Source organism: Alternaria incomplexa (assembly GCF_024043165.1).
Source record: "Alternaria incomplexa strain BMP 0042 chromosome Unknown scaffold_24, whole genome shotgun sequence".
NCBI lineage: Eukaryota > Fungi > Ascomycota > Dothideomycetes > Pleosporales > Pleosporaceae > Alternaria > Alternaria incomplexa.
Window position 1 is genome coordinate 93,552 of NW_026249873.1, and position 19,514 is coordinate 113,065.

A 19,514-nucleotide genomic window follows, 5' to 3' on the forward strand; every position below is an offset into this window, starting at 1 on the left:
GGGCCGCGAACGGAGTATGCAGCTGGCCTACGGGCCTACGGGCGGGATTTGGAGGTGTCTTATCGGTATCGGGTGACGCTAGTACCGGATCGGTCTAGCTTGGCTCTTCGAGGAGCAATCTCCATCATGCCCAGCGCCCAATGCTCTCGCATCCCCGTCGACACATCCAGATTGTAGTGCTACTTGTCTAGATAATTGTGCCGAGCTGTTCTAGTCTCCGCATGCACCCCGCCATGTCATCAGCGACTATCTCCGACCCGGGAGCCGATATGGCTATCAAGCTGGAGACTATCTTGATATGGAGACGCATGTAGCTGGGACAGCTCGGAGATCAAGACTTCGATATTTGATAAAGGATGAACATAGCTCTGTCGCATTTGTGTTTCCCTACTTCATTTTGCCGTTCTAAACCATGTCTGTGCTCAAAGCGAGGCTTGCACCTCATCTTCATCTGAGGGTACCCTTCGAAAGCGGCAAGTATGGGTCGCGCTGGTCGAACAAAGGTGCGTGTTTAGAAGGCATTTATGTGTAATTGAATCAAGCTGATCGTCGTGCGAACACCAGATCTTGATCCAGTACCACCAGAACAGCGTACCTGGGGTGGTCTCGACTACTGGGCATATTGGTGCTCGGACATGCTCGCACCTCCTTTGGCGTCTACCGTGAGCAGTGTAATGGCTCTGGGTTTCACAGCCAGAGAGACAATTCCGATCGTCTTCTTCGGCTTTGCCATTTGCAGCGTTGTCATCACCCTCACTGGCAAGATGGGTGCCACATACAATGTGTCCTTCCCGGTCATCATCCGAAGTGTCTTTGGCATGTACGGCTCGTTCCCGGCCATCTGCATTCGAGCGTTCGTCGCCATGATGTGGGCTGCGATCCTAACAGTCCAGGCGAGCAACTTTCTGCAACGCTGCCTTGAGGCGATCTGGCCGAGCTTCATTACCTTTCCGAATCATCTACCGGAGAGTGCTGGTATTGACTGTAAGGCTCACATTTCTGAGATCATGTTAGGACGTTACTAATGTTGTTGCAGCGGCCGGGTTGCTCTGTCTGTTCTTGTACTGGTTCCTGCAGACTGCGCTCGCCCTCATGCCAATCTCGAAATTGCGCGTCCTCTTCTGGATCAAGGGTATCGTCGTGCCGCCAACATTCTTCGCTCTCTTTCTTTGGGCCGTCATAGTAACGAAAGGGTGGGTGATCTCTTCCTAACCCGTAGCCGTGGATGATGCTGACTTCAAATGCAGTGGCGGCCCGCTCATCAAAGGAAAGGTGGAGATTACTTCAACTTATATGAACACCATCTACTCGGTACTCACCGGTCTCAACGCTGTAGTCGGACTTTTCTCATCTTTGGCCGTCAACATGCCCGACTTCGGCAGGTTCTCAAAGAATCAGCTCGCTGGCTACCATCAGTTCCTCGCCCTCCCCATCATCGGAACATTGGGCGCACTCACACCGATCTTTGTCACCGATGCGCACTCGTACCTGTGGGGCGAGTTCGAATGGTATATGCCAACCGTCATTGCCAAGTTCGACTCTCGAGCTGCGAAGTTCTTCGTCTCTGCCAGCTTTTTGCTTGCAACAATCGGCAACCAGATAGCAGCGGATACCTACCCGTTCGCGAACGACGTAGCTGGCATGCTACCAAAGTATATCAACATCTTCCGAGCTACGATTATCATCTCCGTCTTTTGTATCGTATCCACGCCATGGAACATTATCAAGAACGTGTCGGGTCTGCTCTCGTTCTTGAGCGGCTACTCATGCCTCATGGGTCCTCTCGCAGGTACTATGGTCAGCGACTACTACCTCGTCAAGAAATGCAAATTGGATGTGGATCAGCTCTACACGCATCGCGGCATCTACTGGTACAATGGAGGCTGGAACTGGAGGGCTTATGTGTCCTTTGTTGTAGGGTTCGCTCCCCTCCTTCCAGGTTTTGCTAAGAGTATCGATAATGCTCTAGACATTGGTGGCGCATGGAAAGTATACACGTTTGCCTGGATATTCGGGTTCTTCCTTTCGCTGTTTACGCACGACGTTGTATGTACATACATTTCGCCGGCGACAGGATCGTTGGTAGAATGCGCGGTGTACCCGCCGCAAAAGGGTGAGGTGGTCGCGCCGGTTCTCGAGGGCGAGGAACTATCGAACAAGGAAACTTTTGTGGCGAAGGAGAAGGAGATGGCTAATATGGCTTAACCAATACCGCGCCAAGTACTCAATCTTGACCAACAATATTGTCTCCTGCCTTCTACAGATGATGTCGTGAGCGAGATGCGAAGCTCTCGTGTTCTTTTAGTGATGCCGCTGATCAATTTCCACCTGGTCCGTGCTTCCACCCGCGGACAGGCTGGACCGCCTCGGTTCTCTCGCGTCCAATGTGCTCTTCATCCCCCAACCTCCCTGCCGGTGGACCAACTCATCGCACATGGCACCCACGTCATCAGCGACATCAATGAACTACTGGCCATATCCAACACACGCCCAAGCAGGAATGACAGTGTGATGCTATGCATTTATGGAAAAGACTTCATTGTCAGCCATCTCGCGAAGTCGTCACGCGGACGCGTTCCACGTATCGCGATTCCATCAACAGCACACCTACTGGGGTTATCCGTCTGCTACTGAGACGGACATATACTGCGTGCTGAGATGCAAGCATGAACTTTACGCCTGGTGAGAACACGCCGCCAAATTACCACTTCCCGCGCACATCCAACGCCCACACTACGAAGCCAAAATCGCGACGTCCATGCGATCCCTGCCGACGACGGAAGTCACGGTGCGAAATATCAGACACCGGACCACCATGCGTTCTTTGTCAATTCCATGATCAAGAATGCACCTTCAATGAAAATCCACTACCTCGGAAACGACGTGCCGTGGCCTTTAACGAGGCCTCTGAGCCTACTGAAACCGCCCGTGGCCAAATACCTCTTGGAAACGACTATAGGAATAACACTGCCCAGTCTACATCACCTCAGAATACTACTGCCAAAATCCGACAGGATCCGCCAATCGATGACTACGCAAATCTACACGGCCCCTCGCTCCTGAAGAAGACGCTGGGATTGCAGACCAGCAGGCACAGTCATCTTGTCGGTTCGACTTCGGAGTACGAACGTCTTTTGTTGGCACTTGAGCCAGTTCAATCCGCTGGCGCTGCTGATGCTTTGGCTGGCCATCCAAAGCTTCGGAAAGTAGACGAAGCTTATGCAACGACGTTCGTCTCATCGCCCGACGCCGGTACACTCAACAGTCAAGGCGACATCCCGGATCTCGACTCTATCGAGATAGCCGTCGCACCACATGGCGCCGCGTTGATACGTCTCTTCTTTCGGATCGTACATCCCAGCTTCCCGATTCTGCACAAGAAAGTGTTCCTTGAGAAGTATGAGCGGACTCATCGAGAGTTCTCGCCGCCGTTATTAGCGGCAGTTTATCTCCTAGCCCTTAACTGGTGGTCGTATTCCAGCGAGCTAGCACTGCAACCAAAGCCAGACGTCTCGCATCTAGAGTCACTAACGATGAGATCGTTCAGTAACATCGTTCACAGGCCTAAGCTTTCTACTATACAGGCAGGGTTGCTGCTGCTTCAGCGACCAGAGGGCAACAGCTGGGCGTTGACATGTCAAATGGTCGGGCTAGCGCAGGATATGGGGCTGCAACTTGACTGTACGACATGGCACATCCCAGCCTGGGAGTGTGGCCTTCGTAAGCGATTGGCGTGGGTTGTATTCATGCAGGATAAATGGGGTGCACTGGTGCACGGTCGCCCCTCGCACATTACTCCAACAGATTGGGATGTACAGCCTTTGACTGTTGACGACTTCCCCGAGAGCGCCGCTGATGAGGATGACGAAGACGGAAGCACTGAAGTGGAGAAAGGTCGGATCTTGTTCTGCTACATGGTAGAGCTTACACAGATCTTGGCACAAATCCTATCAACTTTCTATACGCTGAAGGCAGAGCGCGACTTCGCCAGTCGTGCGCACGAAGGCGTACGACCACTGCTTACTGCAGCGAAGCCTTTGCAGCTCACGCTACGTCAATGGTATGCTAACATGCCAACTGCGCTCAAGGTGCAGGATATAGCTGCGAGGAAGCTCTCTAGCGTCGGCTATCTTCATCTTGGTTACTACGCAGTCGAAATGACACTTCATCGACGCATCATCCGCTCATTGTCTCCAGCAGACGGCCCCGAACTCCACACCATATGCCGACAAGCAGCGCAGATCCGACTTACATCTGCCATGGGCTTCGTGCAATCCCTCCGACCCGAACACTTCCAATCCTTTTGGTATTCATCATCCACCTACAACTTTATACTCATCGGTTCTTTCATATCGCTTCTCTGGGTGACATCCCCTAGTAGGGAAGAGGCAGCCAGATACCGGGCGCATCTTGATCAGTATAGATGGACTATACGCCTCTCGAGCAGATCGGCAGACTTTCTCGAAAGAGCCCTAGTGTCGCTTGATGTGTCAAGCAGTGCGCTAATGAAAGCCATTCCTGACGAAATCAATTCGCCCGGTACAGCGATTGGTCGTCAGTCCAGCATGGGATCAAGTCGCGATAACGGTACGCTTGTCCCTGAGAGCGATAGGCCCGTGTCTGTTTCCTCAACTCCTTCCACTACCCAACACGATGGACGAATATACCATACATCGCTGGAAAAGACCGATGTTGTTGATCGTTCGTGGTTCGATGCGATACACGAGAGCGACTTCGGCAATGCGTACAATGGCCATGGCATAACTCCGCCTGGGCAGTCGGACATGCCATGAGGCGCGATCAACTGCAGCAATGTTGGGTCAACTATGACATCACAAAAACTGTCGACAGGCTAGCCCCCCGCAGATCATCATAGCTGATGGGTGTAGAGCTTCTTGTTGGGGTACAGCCGACTAAGCAGGTCCCTTGACCTTAACGTCTTTCCCCTTCTCGATCTCAACATCCTCAACCTTAGCAGCTTCTTGGATACGTCAGGGCTCTGTCTCCTCCGCCCACGGGCTGGATTATACATGTACTGGATCCTGATCAACTCCATCCGTCTGGAATCACGCCCAGGTTTACGCCCGACTGCACATGAAGCCATAAATTTGAAGAGGCGGATTCACGACTATGCAGATGCGGTGTTTGCCGTTGACCAAGACAGCATTTGCGAGCGGCCTATGGAATGGATGAGCTGCTGCGCACCTACAACGCTGCCTTCACGCTCATGATGATGGAAAGTGTACTGGGAACGGATCATTCATAACCATCCAGGCTGACTTCGTCAAGAACCTCCGATGCAACTTGACCAGACCTCGCTGATCCAAGACGAGGGAAAAAGAATTGGTGGCGTGATAGTCTCTTGTTCCTGGGCTCGTCTATCAATCTACGAGAAGGGCTTCATGCTCGCTATTAGCAACTATTAAGCTACCAGCCAGTCTGATATCTGCTCTATTCTCTACATAGTACAATACTACTTATCATTCCTGCCACCCCACCCCACTCTGACGCAACCATGACCCTCTCCAAAGCCATCACCATCGGTCTCGCTGCCCTTCTCATTGCCCCAGTGGTTACCGCTGCTGGCGGCTTCGACACTTGCACCGCGGTGTTCTTTAACATTGACACCTTCTAGGCCACCAGCATGCACTGGAAAGAGCCTCAGTTTGGTCCAAAAGGTCTGCACTCCTCATCCACCACCGGGGAGTGCATCTACGCCGATGCAGCTGCAAATGGTGATTTCGCCACGACCTTCCCCGCTGATTACCAGAGCTTCATCGCCAACACGCACATGTTCTCGAGCAAAATCCCTCAGGCTGCAACAGACCTGTCCGCCGCGCCTGTTTAGAAACTGCCCGCTGTCGCGCCGCGCAGCGCTAAGATGATGGCGCGCCAGACTGTGGGTTACGACGAAGTATGTAATTCCACGCAGGTAAGTGGTGGCCGAGCATGTCGTTAGCAAAGACTGCTGATGCTCTTTGTTGGGGCCTTTTTGGAATTTGCGGCTACGAATCGTGCCAGTATTCCATTTCTATCTACTTCCAGGGAGGGTTAGGCCGTTCTGTCATACTGTCACTTCCTCGTGGGTAAGGCAATTTGATCGACAGTCATAGCCGATTCTCATGCTTTGAAATTGCGTGCTGTCCCGTATTGCGAGCCATTGATACTTCATACACTATCCTAGTATGATCTCGTCGAACTGAGCAGCCTGATCCCACGCGTCCTTCAAGATTGTAGCTACACCCAGCCTCTCGAACACGCCTGGTTTACCGTTGACTGGTACTACACAGAGCGCCTCAACTTTGGGACGTCTATGGTAGGAGAATTGATTACCTTCGATATAGGAGATGCCGATGAAATCCAAGGTACCAGCTTCGCCCCGGGGTAACTGCGGAGGCCAGTGGTCAAGGGACATTTTGCCTACAATGATGCCTGCTTTCTGTGTAGTGCCCACATATATCAGATCTCTTTCGAATTCAAGCGGGGACTCTTTAACGTCGCGTGACACATCAAAGTGTCCTTTTTGTGCTTTCATGTACAGGTATGGGTCGAGATATTCCGGGCTGACGAGCTTCCGGGACGCCTTATTTCTGCATTTCTCGCTTGTCATCTGGTGGTTCTGCATACAAATACTGCATTGCGCATAGATAACGATGGGTATTTGCTCCTTGGCCTCGTATGTACCAGCAGGCCACCCAAGACCGAGAGGTGTGCTGAATGTTGTTTGACAATTGTGTCGCCAGGCCATCCACGACCAGCTGGGCATGATGAATGAGCCATCTGGACGTAGCAACATTCTTCTCTCCAAGATAGCCGTTGTCGAGCTCCACAAGAGTGCGCGTGAAAGCATACATATTGGATGGCCATAAAGCAATCTCGTATGAACTGCACACTGAAGATCATCCAGGCTCGTGTAGAAGTTGATGACCCCTAAGAATGCTTTTATAGAATCTTGATCGTACGATAATGCGCGAGGAGCGAAACTTCTTGCCGCTTGCGAGTATGCCCACCACTTTGGTTCCCGTTCAGTCGGCGAGGCTCGACAAAGGATTGGCTGAAGGTTTAGCATTTTGTCCGAAAAATTGGAATTGAACTTGAATCCAAAAGTTGAGCCTTCTTCTAAAGAGTCTCCCATGCATTGGAGACGGATTCGATCGTCGATTACTAGCACCCACCGAGAAGAAAATCCTTCTTGTAGTGTCCAAGCTCGCGAACACCATGGTAAGTCAGAAGCGGTTGCTAGAGTAGTCACTGATTCCATGCCAAGCACGTAGTTTGGATAGTTGATGACTTTACCAGGTAGGATGCGGCGAATCGAACGGGTATCGTAGCCAGTGATGCCGCCGTTCGCGTTGTCCTTGTTTGCCACCACAATGGTCAGAAAGGCATTGGCATAGACCAAATGCATTCGGTTCAGATAAAAGGAGATATTGGGATCGTTTTGAATCATGCAGAGACAGTCCACCCATAGGTAGCGAATGTCCAAGTCTGCGGTTAGACGCATAGCATCTCTAACAGTCTGCGGTACAGTAGCGACATGCGATCCGGATGACAGGCTTTGAGGTTTTCGAAGCTCCTCCAAGTTCGCAGAAGTTAAGTTGGTGGATCTGACGTTACCCCAAACGTAGCTTAGAGCTGTATAGCGCAAATTCGAGATGGGCTTGAGAGTGACACATTCTTCGACTACATCAATGAGGTAGAGCGGTATCCCCAACTCGTTGGAGAAATCGAACCGACAGCCTTCATGATCGCGCTCGCATGTATGCAGCCACGATTTGATAAGTACTGTGGGGAGATTCTTTGCGTTGTCATGACTGGCCGAATCGTTTCGAAGTCGCATAGGATAGTCCAAGCGCGGTAACAGGTAACTCTCGGGTTCTGCCCATAAGTACCTTTTCGTTGATATATCGACCGATGCTGACTCTATTTCTCCCTTGTGAGGCTCAAGGAAGCGGTGCCCTTCAATCCTGAGTTTGGTATTGCAAATATCGGGGGGCATTTCGTCGAGTATATTGAGAAAGTCTCTGCACGATGGACAGGTCGTGTCTGGCTTGATGTCGGCTGTATCAGCTTTCAACGAAAGCGAAAGAAACAGACGTCTTCGGCGATCGTGTCTGGCCGCTATATCAGGAATGTCGTTCAAGGATCGATCCACACGTAAGCACTCCTCACAATACGAAGCGCCCGCATCCGGTGATCCTCGAGAGTTCAATAGCGCAACTTCAACTCTCTCCTCCATGTCCACGATAGTCGGTGATTTGCGGGACAGAACTAAATCGGGTGCTGCCCAGGTGTGGTTTAGTTCAGAGTGGTATCCGTAGAGCAGCAAGTCGCGTTGTGACTGAGAAGGCTGCAAAGAGAGTGACGTGTTGCATGCCCCGCGATCATTGCTGCCTACGCCAAGGGAGGCGCATCTCAACAGGCAGGTACCTTAGGCCTATTATCCATCCGAACGCCTGATGTCTCACTTTGAGACGGTGTAGCAGAATTGAGTTTCGCTGAAAAGCAATAGGTTATACTGCTGTATAGGAGAGCCGTTTATCGAAGCACAGCTCTAATACTAGTAGGCGTACACTTACATGCACTTGCAGTTTCTACTTTCTATATACTAATTAGATGTTATTTTACGCGTACTCTAGTCTTGCTTAGTATAAGCTTTGCCTTAACTACTCTAGCTTTAGTTAGTATAACTCTCTGTTTTCTAGCTACAGAAACTATAATAGGCTGCGCTCTTAACTTCTCTTCTCTAACCTTAGTTCTTTTATTAGCCTAATTATTACTTAGGTAATAAGCTATCTCTACTATCTATAGTATTTATATATAAGTACTACGTAACCTAGATCTTAGTGCTCTATTAAATATAACTTAGGTATACCTATAAAATAGCTTCTTAAGCGTAGCCTCTTATAGTAACGTTTAGGCTTATTTCTTATTAGTACTAATAGTCTTACAGCGTATAATATAGTTCTCTTAACGTTAGCGTAATTAGTCTTAACGTATAGTAGAAGGTATAAGAAAATACAACAAATAGCGAGAACTTAATTTTGTTTATACCTGTAGTAGGTAGCTGTAGCGGTTTTCTAAGAGAACAGCTCTTAGAAAAATATAGCATTCGTAACGCGTACTAATAGCAGAGCTTCTCTGCTCTAAGTTTAATAGAGAGAATAGATGCTTTAATCTTTATAGCTTTAGTAGGTAAACCTTAAAAGGCACTATAGCTAGATACTATAATCTGCAATAGACGATACACAAGTAATATATAGTTGTCTTGTTGCTTGTACGTAGACGCAAAAGTCTACACTAAGGTAATATAACTGTAGTCTAAAGTGCCTACAACCTCACCATCCATAATGCCGTCCACATAGGCTTCGCTGACAACGCTAAACTGCCTATTGTCCTGCGGTCTAATTACAAACGGAACCTGGCTCCCTGCAATAATTGCAATCGCATCACCCGGCATTACACGTTCAGAACTCAGGCCGAGATGACCCTTTTGAGTCACGAAAGGAAGCCGTCCCAAGCTCTTTCCTCTAATTTCCGATACCAGTCGAAGCTCATTCCCGATCCTGTCCCTGACTACACTGCTTAGTTTCTGACTGGCTATGAAGCGTTCTGCCTCACGTTTAAAGCGCGCATTTCTGATTAACTGAAGTCCGTCACGTAGGAGGACAACAGCATCAGCAAACCGAACATTTCCGACCCGGTCAAACTCCCCATCTTTGTCCCATCCAACGTCCCCGATTGAACTTCGTCCGCTTGCACGTAATCGATTGTGAAATCCTTTGTAATCTTTCCTCCTGCAATAGCTTAGGCGCATAATCTCGAGCAGCCAGTCTATCGGCCATGAGTACGCCTGCGAGAGTGGTATCTCTTTACTGTTAGTCCGATTGGCGAAACGACCGACCTGATAAATCTCATCGTAAAGATAAGACTTTATTGATATGCGCTTTACTGCCCCAGTATCCTCGAATATCTTGATTGAAGCTCCATGGGTTCCATGTCCTGAGGAACTGAACTCTGGATACAGAGTCATATGGTCGTTCCGTACATCCTGCAACATATCGGTCACGGATCGAGACCAATCCGGAACCCAAGATGGAAGATCTGGCGACCTTGGGGTTTGACACATTGAGAGCAGGGATATATGACCCTGTCGTAGTAGTGCTGCCATCGTAGTAGCATATGTTTGTTCATACGGGATATCATAGTTTGGGACAACGCCAAAACGTTCCAACTCCTTTCGATCTGCAGCCAGGCCTAGCAGGGCGAAGATTTTGTCCTCTGGCTTTGTTGATTCGAGGTTATGAGGTCCATGCCAATTCAAGTTTATGCTGCCAACGCACGTCGCACGAAGGAGGGCCGCCAATGGGAATCTGCTTTTATGATGTATCCTTGGCATGGAAAGCAGGATGGTAGGACGGTGATGAAACAATCCCGTGACAATCCCACGCTGGTACTGGTTTAAAGATGTTTGATCTCTCTGAAACGCAGTGACGATAATTTTCCAAAGCGCAGCATACATCTGTATAAAAGCGTCGCAGTGGGTCCTTGAGAGTTTTTGCGCTCCGCAAATGAAATGTGTGTCTCTTGAAAGAGTAATTTCTTGCAAGACCCACATCCGTGTCCACCACGATCTGGTAAAGAAATTTTTCAACTCAGTAATTGGGAGCGAGTTGCTCTGACTGCTCCAGCCGCTAACGAAATCGAACAGAACTTGGAAGGCCTTGCCGGATACCGTAAACAGGGATCCATCTACGTTTTGAATGACTGGGTCGACCGAGACAAGTCGCTGAATCCCCCCAGGCACAAAGACCATCTCATGCCATATTTTGTGGCATGCTTCGAACGCATCTTCCATACCATAAGCTTCCGCCATTGTTACGATGGTGTTGATGCAACGGATCGCTAAGTCGCTGCTCTTGTCTGCTGGTCCCAACCACGCAAAGACATGACGAGCCCGCTGATAGATTTCTGCCATCAAACCAACCTGGAAGCTCTTCTCCTCGTTGTTTGTCTGGTCGATACAAATGGCATCGATCCAAAAGTGCAGAAGCTGGCCACGAGACATTGTAGAGGACTTCGGTCTGACCAATCTTTTGCGATCTTCTCGAAATTGCCACAAAGCTTCTTTAAGATTTCGAGTCACAGCAATGACTCTCCCATTACATAGGACGGGCACAGTGTCTTTTGGGTCTCCCCATGTGTAAGATAGTGCGATATACGGCGGAGGATCGTCGATCCTGTACGTCCGGATATCGAGACAGACGATCTCATCGCCATGACCGAAGTTAAGATCGAGTAGCCGTATTTGTCGGTCACTCAGACTGTCCGAGTATTGAAAAACCGCCCTTGCAAAGACTGTCAGCTACACTGCAGTACTCTGTACGTGCTTCGTGTGACGATTGCCTGGGTACTTGCGGAAGCGGGACGAAGGAGATTCTGTAACAAGTAGGTATTGTAAACAGAAGTAAATTGGAGCAATTACTCATTCAAATGTTGACCAAGCGAAGATGGGGTTAGAACTGAGGTCTCCATGGTGTTCGCTTTCAGGATACCAGAGTTGGAGCTCGGACTTCAGTGTAGAGGATTAGATTGGTGCTATGTAGACTTAGAGCAGCGTTCGGAAGTCATGCTGTTGATCAAACAATTTGAACCCATAGGCTTAAGTTAAGACGGTGTGTTGATGTTCGAATACCGTGTATATGCAGCGAATTAAAATATGCCACGCCTCGTTGGCATCTAGGCAACAGTGCGTCCTAAATGCAGGTTGGTGATCGTGCAGTTGGGGGTTAGTGGTGGCGTTAGAGACCGGTGAGCTCTAATGAGAGAAAGGTCTAGCCCGTGTGAGCGATTCTCTTCCTTGTTCGAAATGCACTGTATCTCGATCCACCACATTTATTTCGACCCCGTGCTGCTGGTTCTGATCATGATTTTACTTATCTCTATCTGTGGCCGTGGCTCTACATGAGCTTACGTCTGCTGCGCCTGCTCCTCGGCTTTGAGGTGATCCTTCTATTGGCGTGTCCTCATCCTACGCCAAACAGAAGCCCGCACACCTTAAAACCCAACGCTTGCGCATTGCCCTCAAAACCATAACCTCGCACTATCCCTTTAGTATTTTCCATAAGCTATTGTCGCGAACATTCTACCATCAGTTCGTTTCTTCGTCCGCAATAAGTACATGTAGGGGTTAAAGAAGCAAGGAGTTATACTAACTAGAGCTAGAGTAGTTAGAGTAAAGCCTATGCTAAGCAAAACAGAGATAAGAGTAGGACAACAACTGCGCAGCCTGCAGAAAGCAGAAACTGCAAGTGCATAAGAGTGTATACCCTTGCTGTCTAGAAACATATTAGTTAACCACCTCGCGCATCGCAGATTAAGCAGTTGTCACTATCTAGAGGGAAGGCAACACTCACATAGCAAACCATTTCACCCCTGTAGTCCCACCTCTACTCGTGCAACCTACCAAACTCCCTCAAGTACGCCTCCAGCTCTAGAATGTTCTGCCAAACTCATCACACCACCACACCACCGCACCCATCCAGACCCTCCAACCCCCAGCCTCCCATCCCAGCCTCCACAAAACGGCCACCCAAGCACAACAGCCCCGCATCTAGATCTCACCTTCAACAGCTCCCTCCCCAAAATGAGGGGTAAGACGCCCAAGCAAAGCAATCGCAAGCCTGCTGCAGCACCGCCGATCCTATACCGCATGCATACGGACCGATAACACACCTGCACGCTATCTAAAGCGAGATCGAACCGCCATCCATTCGACGCCCGATTCTGTTGGGAAGTATGAACGGCTTTGAACCACCGTTTAGGTGTTTATAGAGCGATGCGATGCGTTTTGGTGGGTGTGTCGCGTGCGGTGTTGCTTATTGCGTTTGTGGGGGAAAGCGGTGGGTGACGTCATGAGCACGTTGTTTGGTGGAAGGGCAACGTGCTCCAGGGAGCGTGGTTGAGGTGTGGCATCCACGTTGTCGCCAACGTTGTCGCTATCGTTATCTAAACCTCATCCGAAGGGGCCGGAAAGTAAAAGCAAAGGGTATCCCCGCTTTACAACGTTGGAAAGACGCGGTTTGAAGTCATCAAGATTATTAAACAGAGCGATCGCGCGTCAGCGGTGCGGTGCGGAGAGAGAACTCACGAAAAAGCACGCTGGGCGAAAGAACCATGGGGATGCAGGGACCGCGCGCCAGGACGCCGCCAGCATTTCCAATTGGACGGGAAAGACTCTACCGGCCAAACGCCCCGGTACGCTTACGAAGATTTATTTCGGGATGATAAAATAAAGTGCACAAGAAGCATTGCGTGAACGGCAGATATTACGTCGTCAAAAGCACGCGACACGGGACGGGATGGAACAACAGCAAATGACGGTGATGATGCGTGATAAAGTGATCATGATTTCATAAAACTAACTATACAGAGTTCTTGTCGGGAACCTAGCAGTTCCATCGACTTGATGCAACGATTGCATCAAAGAGGGGGTATCTGTTTTTCTGATTTGAGCACTTCATTTCAGAACCGTTGCGCCAATTGCCTATCCCAAAAAGCAAACGCCGCTCGCAAAACACAAGAGAGCAAAATCGCGATCGTGATCCTCGTAACCCTCACGTCATTGCAGCATGAGAAACCTTACATGGTGCGGACGTGCGTCAAAGCATGGGCCTAAGCCCACGTCTTGGAAGTGTTGAGACCGAGCTCGAGATGCTGTGCGATGGCGTCGGCAAAGTCGCCGCCAGCGTTGGAAGAGTGACGGCGGCGCTCGCGTCGTATTTGGTGCTCGGCTTCCATGAGGCGGCCTTGGACCCAGGCGCGCTGCTTCTCGTCGTTGCGGATGCATTCTGTGTTCATGAGCTCGGTGAGGGTAGCGACGATTTGTTGGTTGATCACGGCGAGCTTGTGGGATTCTTCCGTGTGCATGTCGTCGACACTGTTGCGCGGGGTTGAGCTGGTCCTGGAGCTGACGGCGACGGGATCACTGGCTGCGGGGAAGGGCGTGGAGTACTTGGGTGAGGACTCGGGCGAAGATGAGAGAGACTGAAACTCTGGCGACGATACTGCCATCGGGGCGTTGAACGGAATCTCCATAGCCATGCGGCGTTGGAGAGCCTCCTTTTGGGCGGAGAGAAGCATGTACTTCTGCATCGACTCGTTCTGGATAGCCATGTTAGTATGTGTAAAGGAAGGAAGCACTTCGGAGGAACTCACTCTACATAAAGTGGGTCGCGACATGGGAGCCATGGTGTAGTCTGATATGGTGTTGCTTGGTGCACGTATCGTTTGATGTGGAGGGAGATTTGATTCCTGCTGATGTGGGGTTGTCGGGTTACTGATAGAAATACCAGTTGACAATGCCAAGAGCGTTGGTGCTAAGAGATCGGCGGAGCCCCAGAAGTGTGGGTACGAAAAAGTTCTTGGTGGTGGACCAGAGTGGAGTGATGGTGATAAGGTGATGCTGCTGCGACGACTCGGTGATGGTTGACGCTTAAGTATCGAGGCTGGTGATGTTGACAGAATATTCCAGAGTTTGACGGATTCGCAAATGCGGTCTCCTGAGTCTGGGGGTTTGCTCGCAACTTAAACAGCTTGTGATGGGGCCGCGCATTCACATTCCCGGAATAGGCCATGACGTGCGATTAACACACCTGCACCGAAACACAGCGCGGCTGAATCCGTCCTTCCGCGGTCACTGTGTCGAGACGCCTTTGAGTAACGGGGCCCGTTTCGCAGAACCCTGTTGGGATAGCCAGGGGCTGGGGCGTAGTCCAGCTGTGATTGGCGGAGTCAGCCCCTTTGCTGATCCTCCTGCTTCCCCGAAAGGTAAACTAAGCGACATAACGTCACTGGTAAGAACCTGAATGTAAGGCCATGGCGCAGGATCGTGATCCAGTAACAGGATCGCACATGAAAGGTCTTGAAGCTGTCGATGGCACATGGTACCTGCATTATCGTGAGTAATTTTGCCTGCAGACTCTTGCCCTTCACTTGTGGGTAACTTGTGGGTAATGCGAATTTTCTGCCCTCCATCACAATGCCATGATGCTGCCGGAAATGCCATGGTGACACAGTATGACGTTTCGCGTGATCCAAAATTATTCCTGAGTCAATTCGGCGCAGGCCGAGGCGGCGCGGAGACATCCTGCGACGTCAGTTTTGCATGGTGCTGACATTGGGCAATTTTGCTGCTCGGGTGCCCTCACACTGCAGCACTATCATGAATGTGGCTTTTTTGGAGACATCCCAAATGATGATTGGGCGCTGCATTTGACCACATTCGATTCCGCTCAACGTGTCTAGAGGCCAAAAGGCAGGCTTAGTATGAAAAATCAGGTTTCGACGCCACATTAGTGGCTCAGTCCCACGTGTATCCGGGTTTCGGCTTGGGTGTGACGTCCCTGTGCAAGCCTCAAACCCCAACCATGGGCATAACAGGGCTGTTGGAAATTCGATCGTCGTTTCTAGCGTATCAGGGCCCCGTAAAGGTTCCACGACAAGGCTTCCAGAACAGACCCTTGATCCTTCACGCGGCAGGGAAGTGTCACGCTGGAGTGCCACGTTGGTGACAGAACGCTCGTGGGATTCGTGTACATTGTGGACGATACCGCCTAATCATGACAGCGGGAACAAGACCTTGGCTTATCGTCGCCCTGGCGCGCCACGATTACACCCAACATTCAGGTATTCGCATGTCCTCGAGTAAGCGTCATGTCCAAGCGACATACTCCGCATCATACGCGTACGGCACAAACACCTCGCTGCCTGGTCGGGTTTGGTCTTAGAAGATCGAGGGCCTGACCGCGCAGATCATACGGCGTCGTCAATCGACGCCCGGTCGCGCAGAAGAGATTGACCGAAAAGCAAACGTATACCGGCATTCGGCGGATGTACATGAAAGTGATGCGACATGTTGCAAGACATGAGAGCGGTGTGATACAGGCGTATCACTCTTCAGTAGAGTGTCGATCTGACCAGAACCCTTTGCCGTAGCTGACGAGGATTTCTTGTCCACGTCCGATGCCCTTCGCTCTCTTTCCGCTCTTGCCAGCGCTGAGCACGAAGACTCCGACTCTCTTCTCCACCTTCTCGTTCCCAATGTCTACAAGTATGTCGCGAAACTCGGCGCTCGGTGCGGCAGCGACGCCTCGGTAGTCGTTGATGAAGCGTGCTTCGTTGCCCATTCTGGATGCATCAACACCGATGCCTAGTTCGCGGTCGAGTGAGAGGTCGTAGTCGGATGCTTCATCAATGTCAGTCTGATCGTGCACATGGCCCAAGTACGGCAGAATGAACGAGTCTGGTGGCAGATGCTGGTTAGCATAAAGCGCGTGCTGTCCGTGTGCAGGATGCGCAGAGTCCGTGACGGGTGTGATCTTGACGTTCGAGTACGGCCCATTCGGCTTGTAAATCTGTGTATCGGGTGGTAGATCGGACTTTGGCAATATAAGTGCGCTAACTTTGTCTCTACAAAGCTTCTTGGAATATGAAGGTGCGTGAAGGTAGATGGTTTGCCCATCCCATCCCTTCGGCACAGCGCCTGATGATTTTGGCATCTTGCTATCGACTTTGATAGAGTTGCGCAGCTTTCATCTAATCCAGTCAGGCAGTCGTTCCTTCGCGCGGGTCGAGACGACAAGCTTAGTCCTGCTCGGGAAAGTGCAAGAAGCTCGCAACAAAGATGTGGAATCTCTGTCTATTGTGCCTTCCGGTGATGCATAGTACGGGATTGTGCGGCGACGTGGTGAGGTGAAGTTGTTGTGTTAGCAAAGTCAAAGGCAGTGTGGTATCGAGGGGCTCTTGCCCGACCGGCAACACTTCGGCGGGACGGGCTAGAAGCGACAAGAACACCCACTCTCGCTCACCGTAGCACTCACTAATACCACACTACGCCTCGCCCTTTATCGACGCGACGCTCTCTAGCTCTGCGCGGAAATGATCACTATTTGTGGGATATGATAACGCGGAAGGATCGGGTTTCTTCGTGTTGAGCAGCGCGTCATTCGTTCTCCGACGAAACACCTGCGCCCAAGTAGGTGCCGCGCTTAATGCGTGACATGCGACTACCATTGTGGCGCTCACTAAGCTCATGCGCCTCTCCTGAGGAATGTCGGATGCGAGATTGCGTTACGACTGTTGCAAGGAACACTGTGGGTGGATGACTCTCGCAAGAAGAGCCCCCGTATGACAAGAGCTGAGACAAAGCTGAAAGCTGGACAGCCTCCAATATCACAGCAGCTCCGGCAACAGCTTTCCGCTACATCTCGATGGCTACAATAGTTCGCAACACTGGACGGGCTGTCGGCCCTTCGCTGGATCTAGTCGAGGTCTAGATGCAAGGGCAATGCAGGAACCCGCACGTCCCCAGTCCATCGTGAACCAACGACCTCGCCAGCATCAGACCGGTCCAATCTGGCCCTTCTCCTATCAGCGAAGCTATTTTTGCTCAGACGCGGGGATTGCTCCAGATACTGTCACGATTACCCATCTCCACTCTGATCGGGATTCCAGTGCCTCTGGCAAGGAGCCCCTAATCGTCGCTCTGTTCAGGTGTTCTTTGTCACAGTCAGCGGCTCGGCGCCAATGCCAGCTGCCAGTGTGTCTTACACCTAGATACAGTCGCGCGGCTTCTTCTCTGCTCAGAGCTGACATGCAGGTGCGGATCACGAACCGGAGATAGGTACCTACCGGGCGATTGAACATGTTCCGCGTGCACAAATCGAACGCTTGCGGCAAAAGCAGCTAGAACGACGGGCGATGTGTTGGGGCGGCAAGGCCCCTTGGCAGGGGAAATTGTCAACCTCATTTCGTTTCTGCACGCAATCCACCTTTTGATTGGCCCGCTCGACTTCCATCAATAAACAGCTCACAACGGCCCATGTCGAAGCTTTCCACAGGTTCCCCTATTTCGTACTATGCCAGGCACAGTCCACCAAACGGCGCCACCGGCACGCCAGAGCCCTCGCGATACTGCCAACCGAATGCAACTACGCCAATGCCCCCTGTTCATGGACGCTGGCGCTCTTGGTAAGGCCAGCTCGTGTATAGTTCTATATAATGGCTTCGCCAGCTGCTCCTCAGTTGATTCCTCACCACACACTCACTACACTCACTAATACACGGTTATCACCGATCACACTCGTTTTCAACGACCTCCAACGCCTTACAACTTAATACCTTCCGTATTTTAATACCCACCCCCCAAACCAAACATCAAGATGCGTTCCTTCGCCGTCATTGCTGGCTTCGCTGCCGTTGCCCTTGCCGCTCCCCAGGCTTACGAGGCTTACCCTGCTGCCCCGGCCTCTTCCGCTGCTGCTGAGTACCCCGCCTACCCTGCTGAGACCCCCGAGGCCTCCAGCTCCATGCCCGCCTACGAGGCCGCTACCTCCTCCGCTGCTGAGTACCCGTCTTACCCCGCTGAGACCCCCGAGGCCTCCAAGCCTGCGTACGAGGCTTCCAAGCCCGCCTACGAGGCCAGCTCCATGGCTCCCGTCTACTCTGCCTCCAAGCCCGCCTACACCACCACCGAGGTTGTCCACGCCACCAGCTACGTCTGCCCTGAGCCCACCACCATCACCTACGGTGTCTCCACCTACACCATCTCCTCCAGCACCACCCTCAGCATCCCTGAGTACACTGCTACCTACGTCCACACCCCTACCCCCGAGATCCCGGCTGTCCCCATGCCCACTGTCACCTCTGCTTCCGTCCCGGCTGCTGAGCACACTGCGCCTGCCTACACCCCGGTCTCTCCCATCTACCCCTCCTCCAACGGCACTGTTCCCCACGTCCCTGCCGGAACTGCTGCTCCTACTGGCACTGGTGCTATGCCCAGCGCCTCCAAGCCCGCTGAGTTCACCGGTGCCGCCGGCAAGGTCTCCGTTGGCTTCTTCGCCATCGCTGGTGCCCTCGCTGCTTTCTTGTAAGCGGTTCGCTCTTGAGTGATTCGTCGGGTCATGGTCTTCCATGGCCTAGCTAGTCTCTTCTCGAGTTGTGGAAAGAGGAGGAAATAAAACATGGCTTCACGGGTTACGACTTCGACTCTGCATCACGATTCAGTCTAGGATTGGGAGCGCGGTGTTGGTGGTACGAGCCCTTTGCTTCCTTGCGCAATCAAGTCGCAGCGGCATTTCGATGGATCGATATACTTGGTATTGTAATACGCCTTGGTTGGAATGCTTACTGGCCCTATGGAGGGAGTCGTGTGGTCCCCGGTGGTCTTTTTTGTTCCTAGACTCTTTGCCTGTTCTGAGAAGAGTTGGCTATCTTAATGACATGATTTCCACCTTTACTTTACGACTTGACTGTCTACCTGATACCCTTCTGTACATATTTTACCATCAATGCTATTTGATCGCAACTTGACATTATTCGCACTGTGCAAACCATATCGTAGCACTTGACACCACCGCCGTCTCCAAAATATCTCATGTACTGACGTCTTGACAATCTTTCCTTCTTTACCCTGATCCTCGCACACGAACCACCGTTCAAGTCGGGTCGCCCCT

General features: G+C 51.2%; 5 protein-coding genes across 5 annotated transcripts; 2 read left to right on the top strand and 3 right to left on the bottom strand.

The window, feature by feature from the left end:
• Nucleotides 1-412: 412 nt before the first annotated feature.
• On the top strand, nt 413-2,205 carry J4E90_010605 (uncharacterized protein; the record flags this gene model as incomplete). The annotated part of the gene is made up of 4 exons (XM_051440117.1): nt 413-503; nt 565-984; nt 1,037-1,193; nt 1,248-2,205. 4 exons carry the CDS (start codon nt 413-415, stop codon nt 2,203-2,205), a joined length of 1,626 nt encoding a protein of 541 aa, XP_051286014.1.
• Nucleotides 2,206-6,175: 3,970 nt separating this feature from the next.
• Nucleotides 6,176-6,638, bottom strand: J4E90_010606 (uncharacterized protein; the record flags this gene model as incomplete). Its single annotated transcript, XM_051440118.1, has 2 exons — nt 6,176-6,590; nt 6,634-6,638. 2 exons carry the CDS (start codon nt 6,636-6,638, stop codon nt 6,176-6,178), a joined length of 420 nt encoding a protein of 139 aa, XP_051286015.1.
• Nucleotides 6,639-13,674: 7,036 nt separating this feature from the next.
• On the bottom strand, nt 13,675-14,250 carry J4E90_010607 (uncharacterized protein; the record flags this gene model as incomplete). The annotated part of the gene is made up of 2 exons (XM_051440119.1): nt 13,675-14,163; nt 14,218-14,250. The coding sequence occupies 2 exons, from the start codon at nt 14,248-14,250 to the stop codon at nt 13,675-13,677; spliced, it is 522 nt and encodes a 173-aa protein (XP_051286016.1).
• Nucleotides 14,251-15,950: 1,700 nt separating this feature from the next.
• Nucleotides 15,951-16,559, bottom strand: J4E90_010608 (uncharacterized protein; the record flags this gene model as incomplete). Its single annotated transcript, XM_051440120.1, has 1 exon — nt 15,951-16,559. One exon carries the CDS (start codon nt 16,557-16,559, stop codon nt 15,951-15,953), a length of 609 nt encoding a protein of 202 aa, XP_051286017.1.
• A 1,662-nt stretch (nt 16,560-18,221) lies between these two features.
• Nucleotides 18,222-18,932, top strand: J4E90_010609 (uncharacterized protein; the record flags this gene model as incomplete). Its single annotated transcript, XM_051440121.1, has 1 exon — nt 18,222-18,932. The coding sequence occupies one exon, from the start codon at nt 18,222-18,224 to the stop codon at nt 18,930-18,932; it is 711 nt and encodes a 236-aa protein (XP_051286018.1).
• Nucleotides 18,933-19,514: the final 582 nt, after the last annotated feature.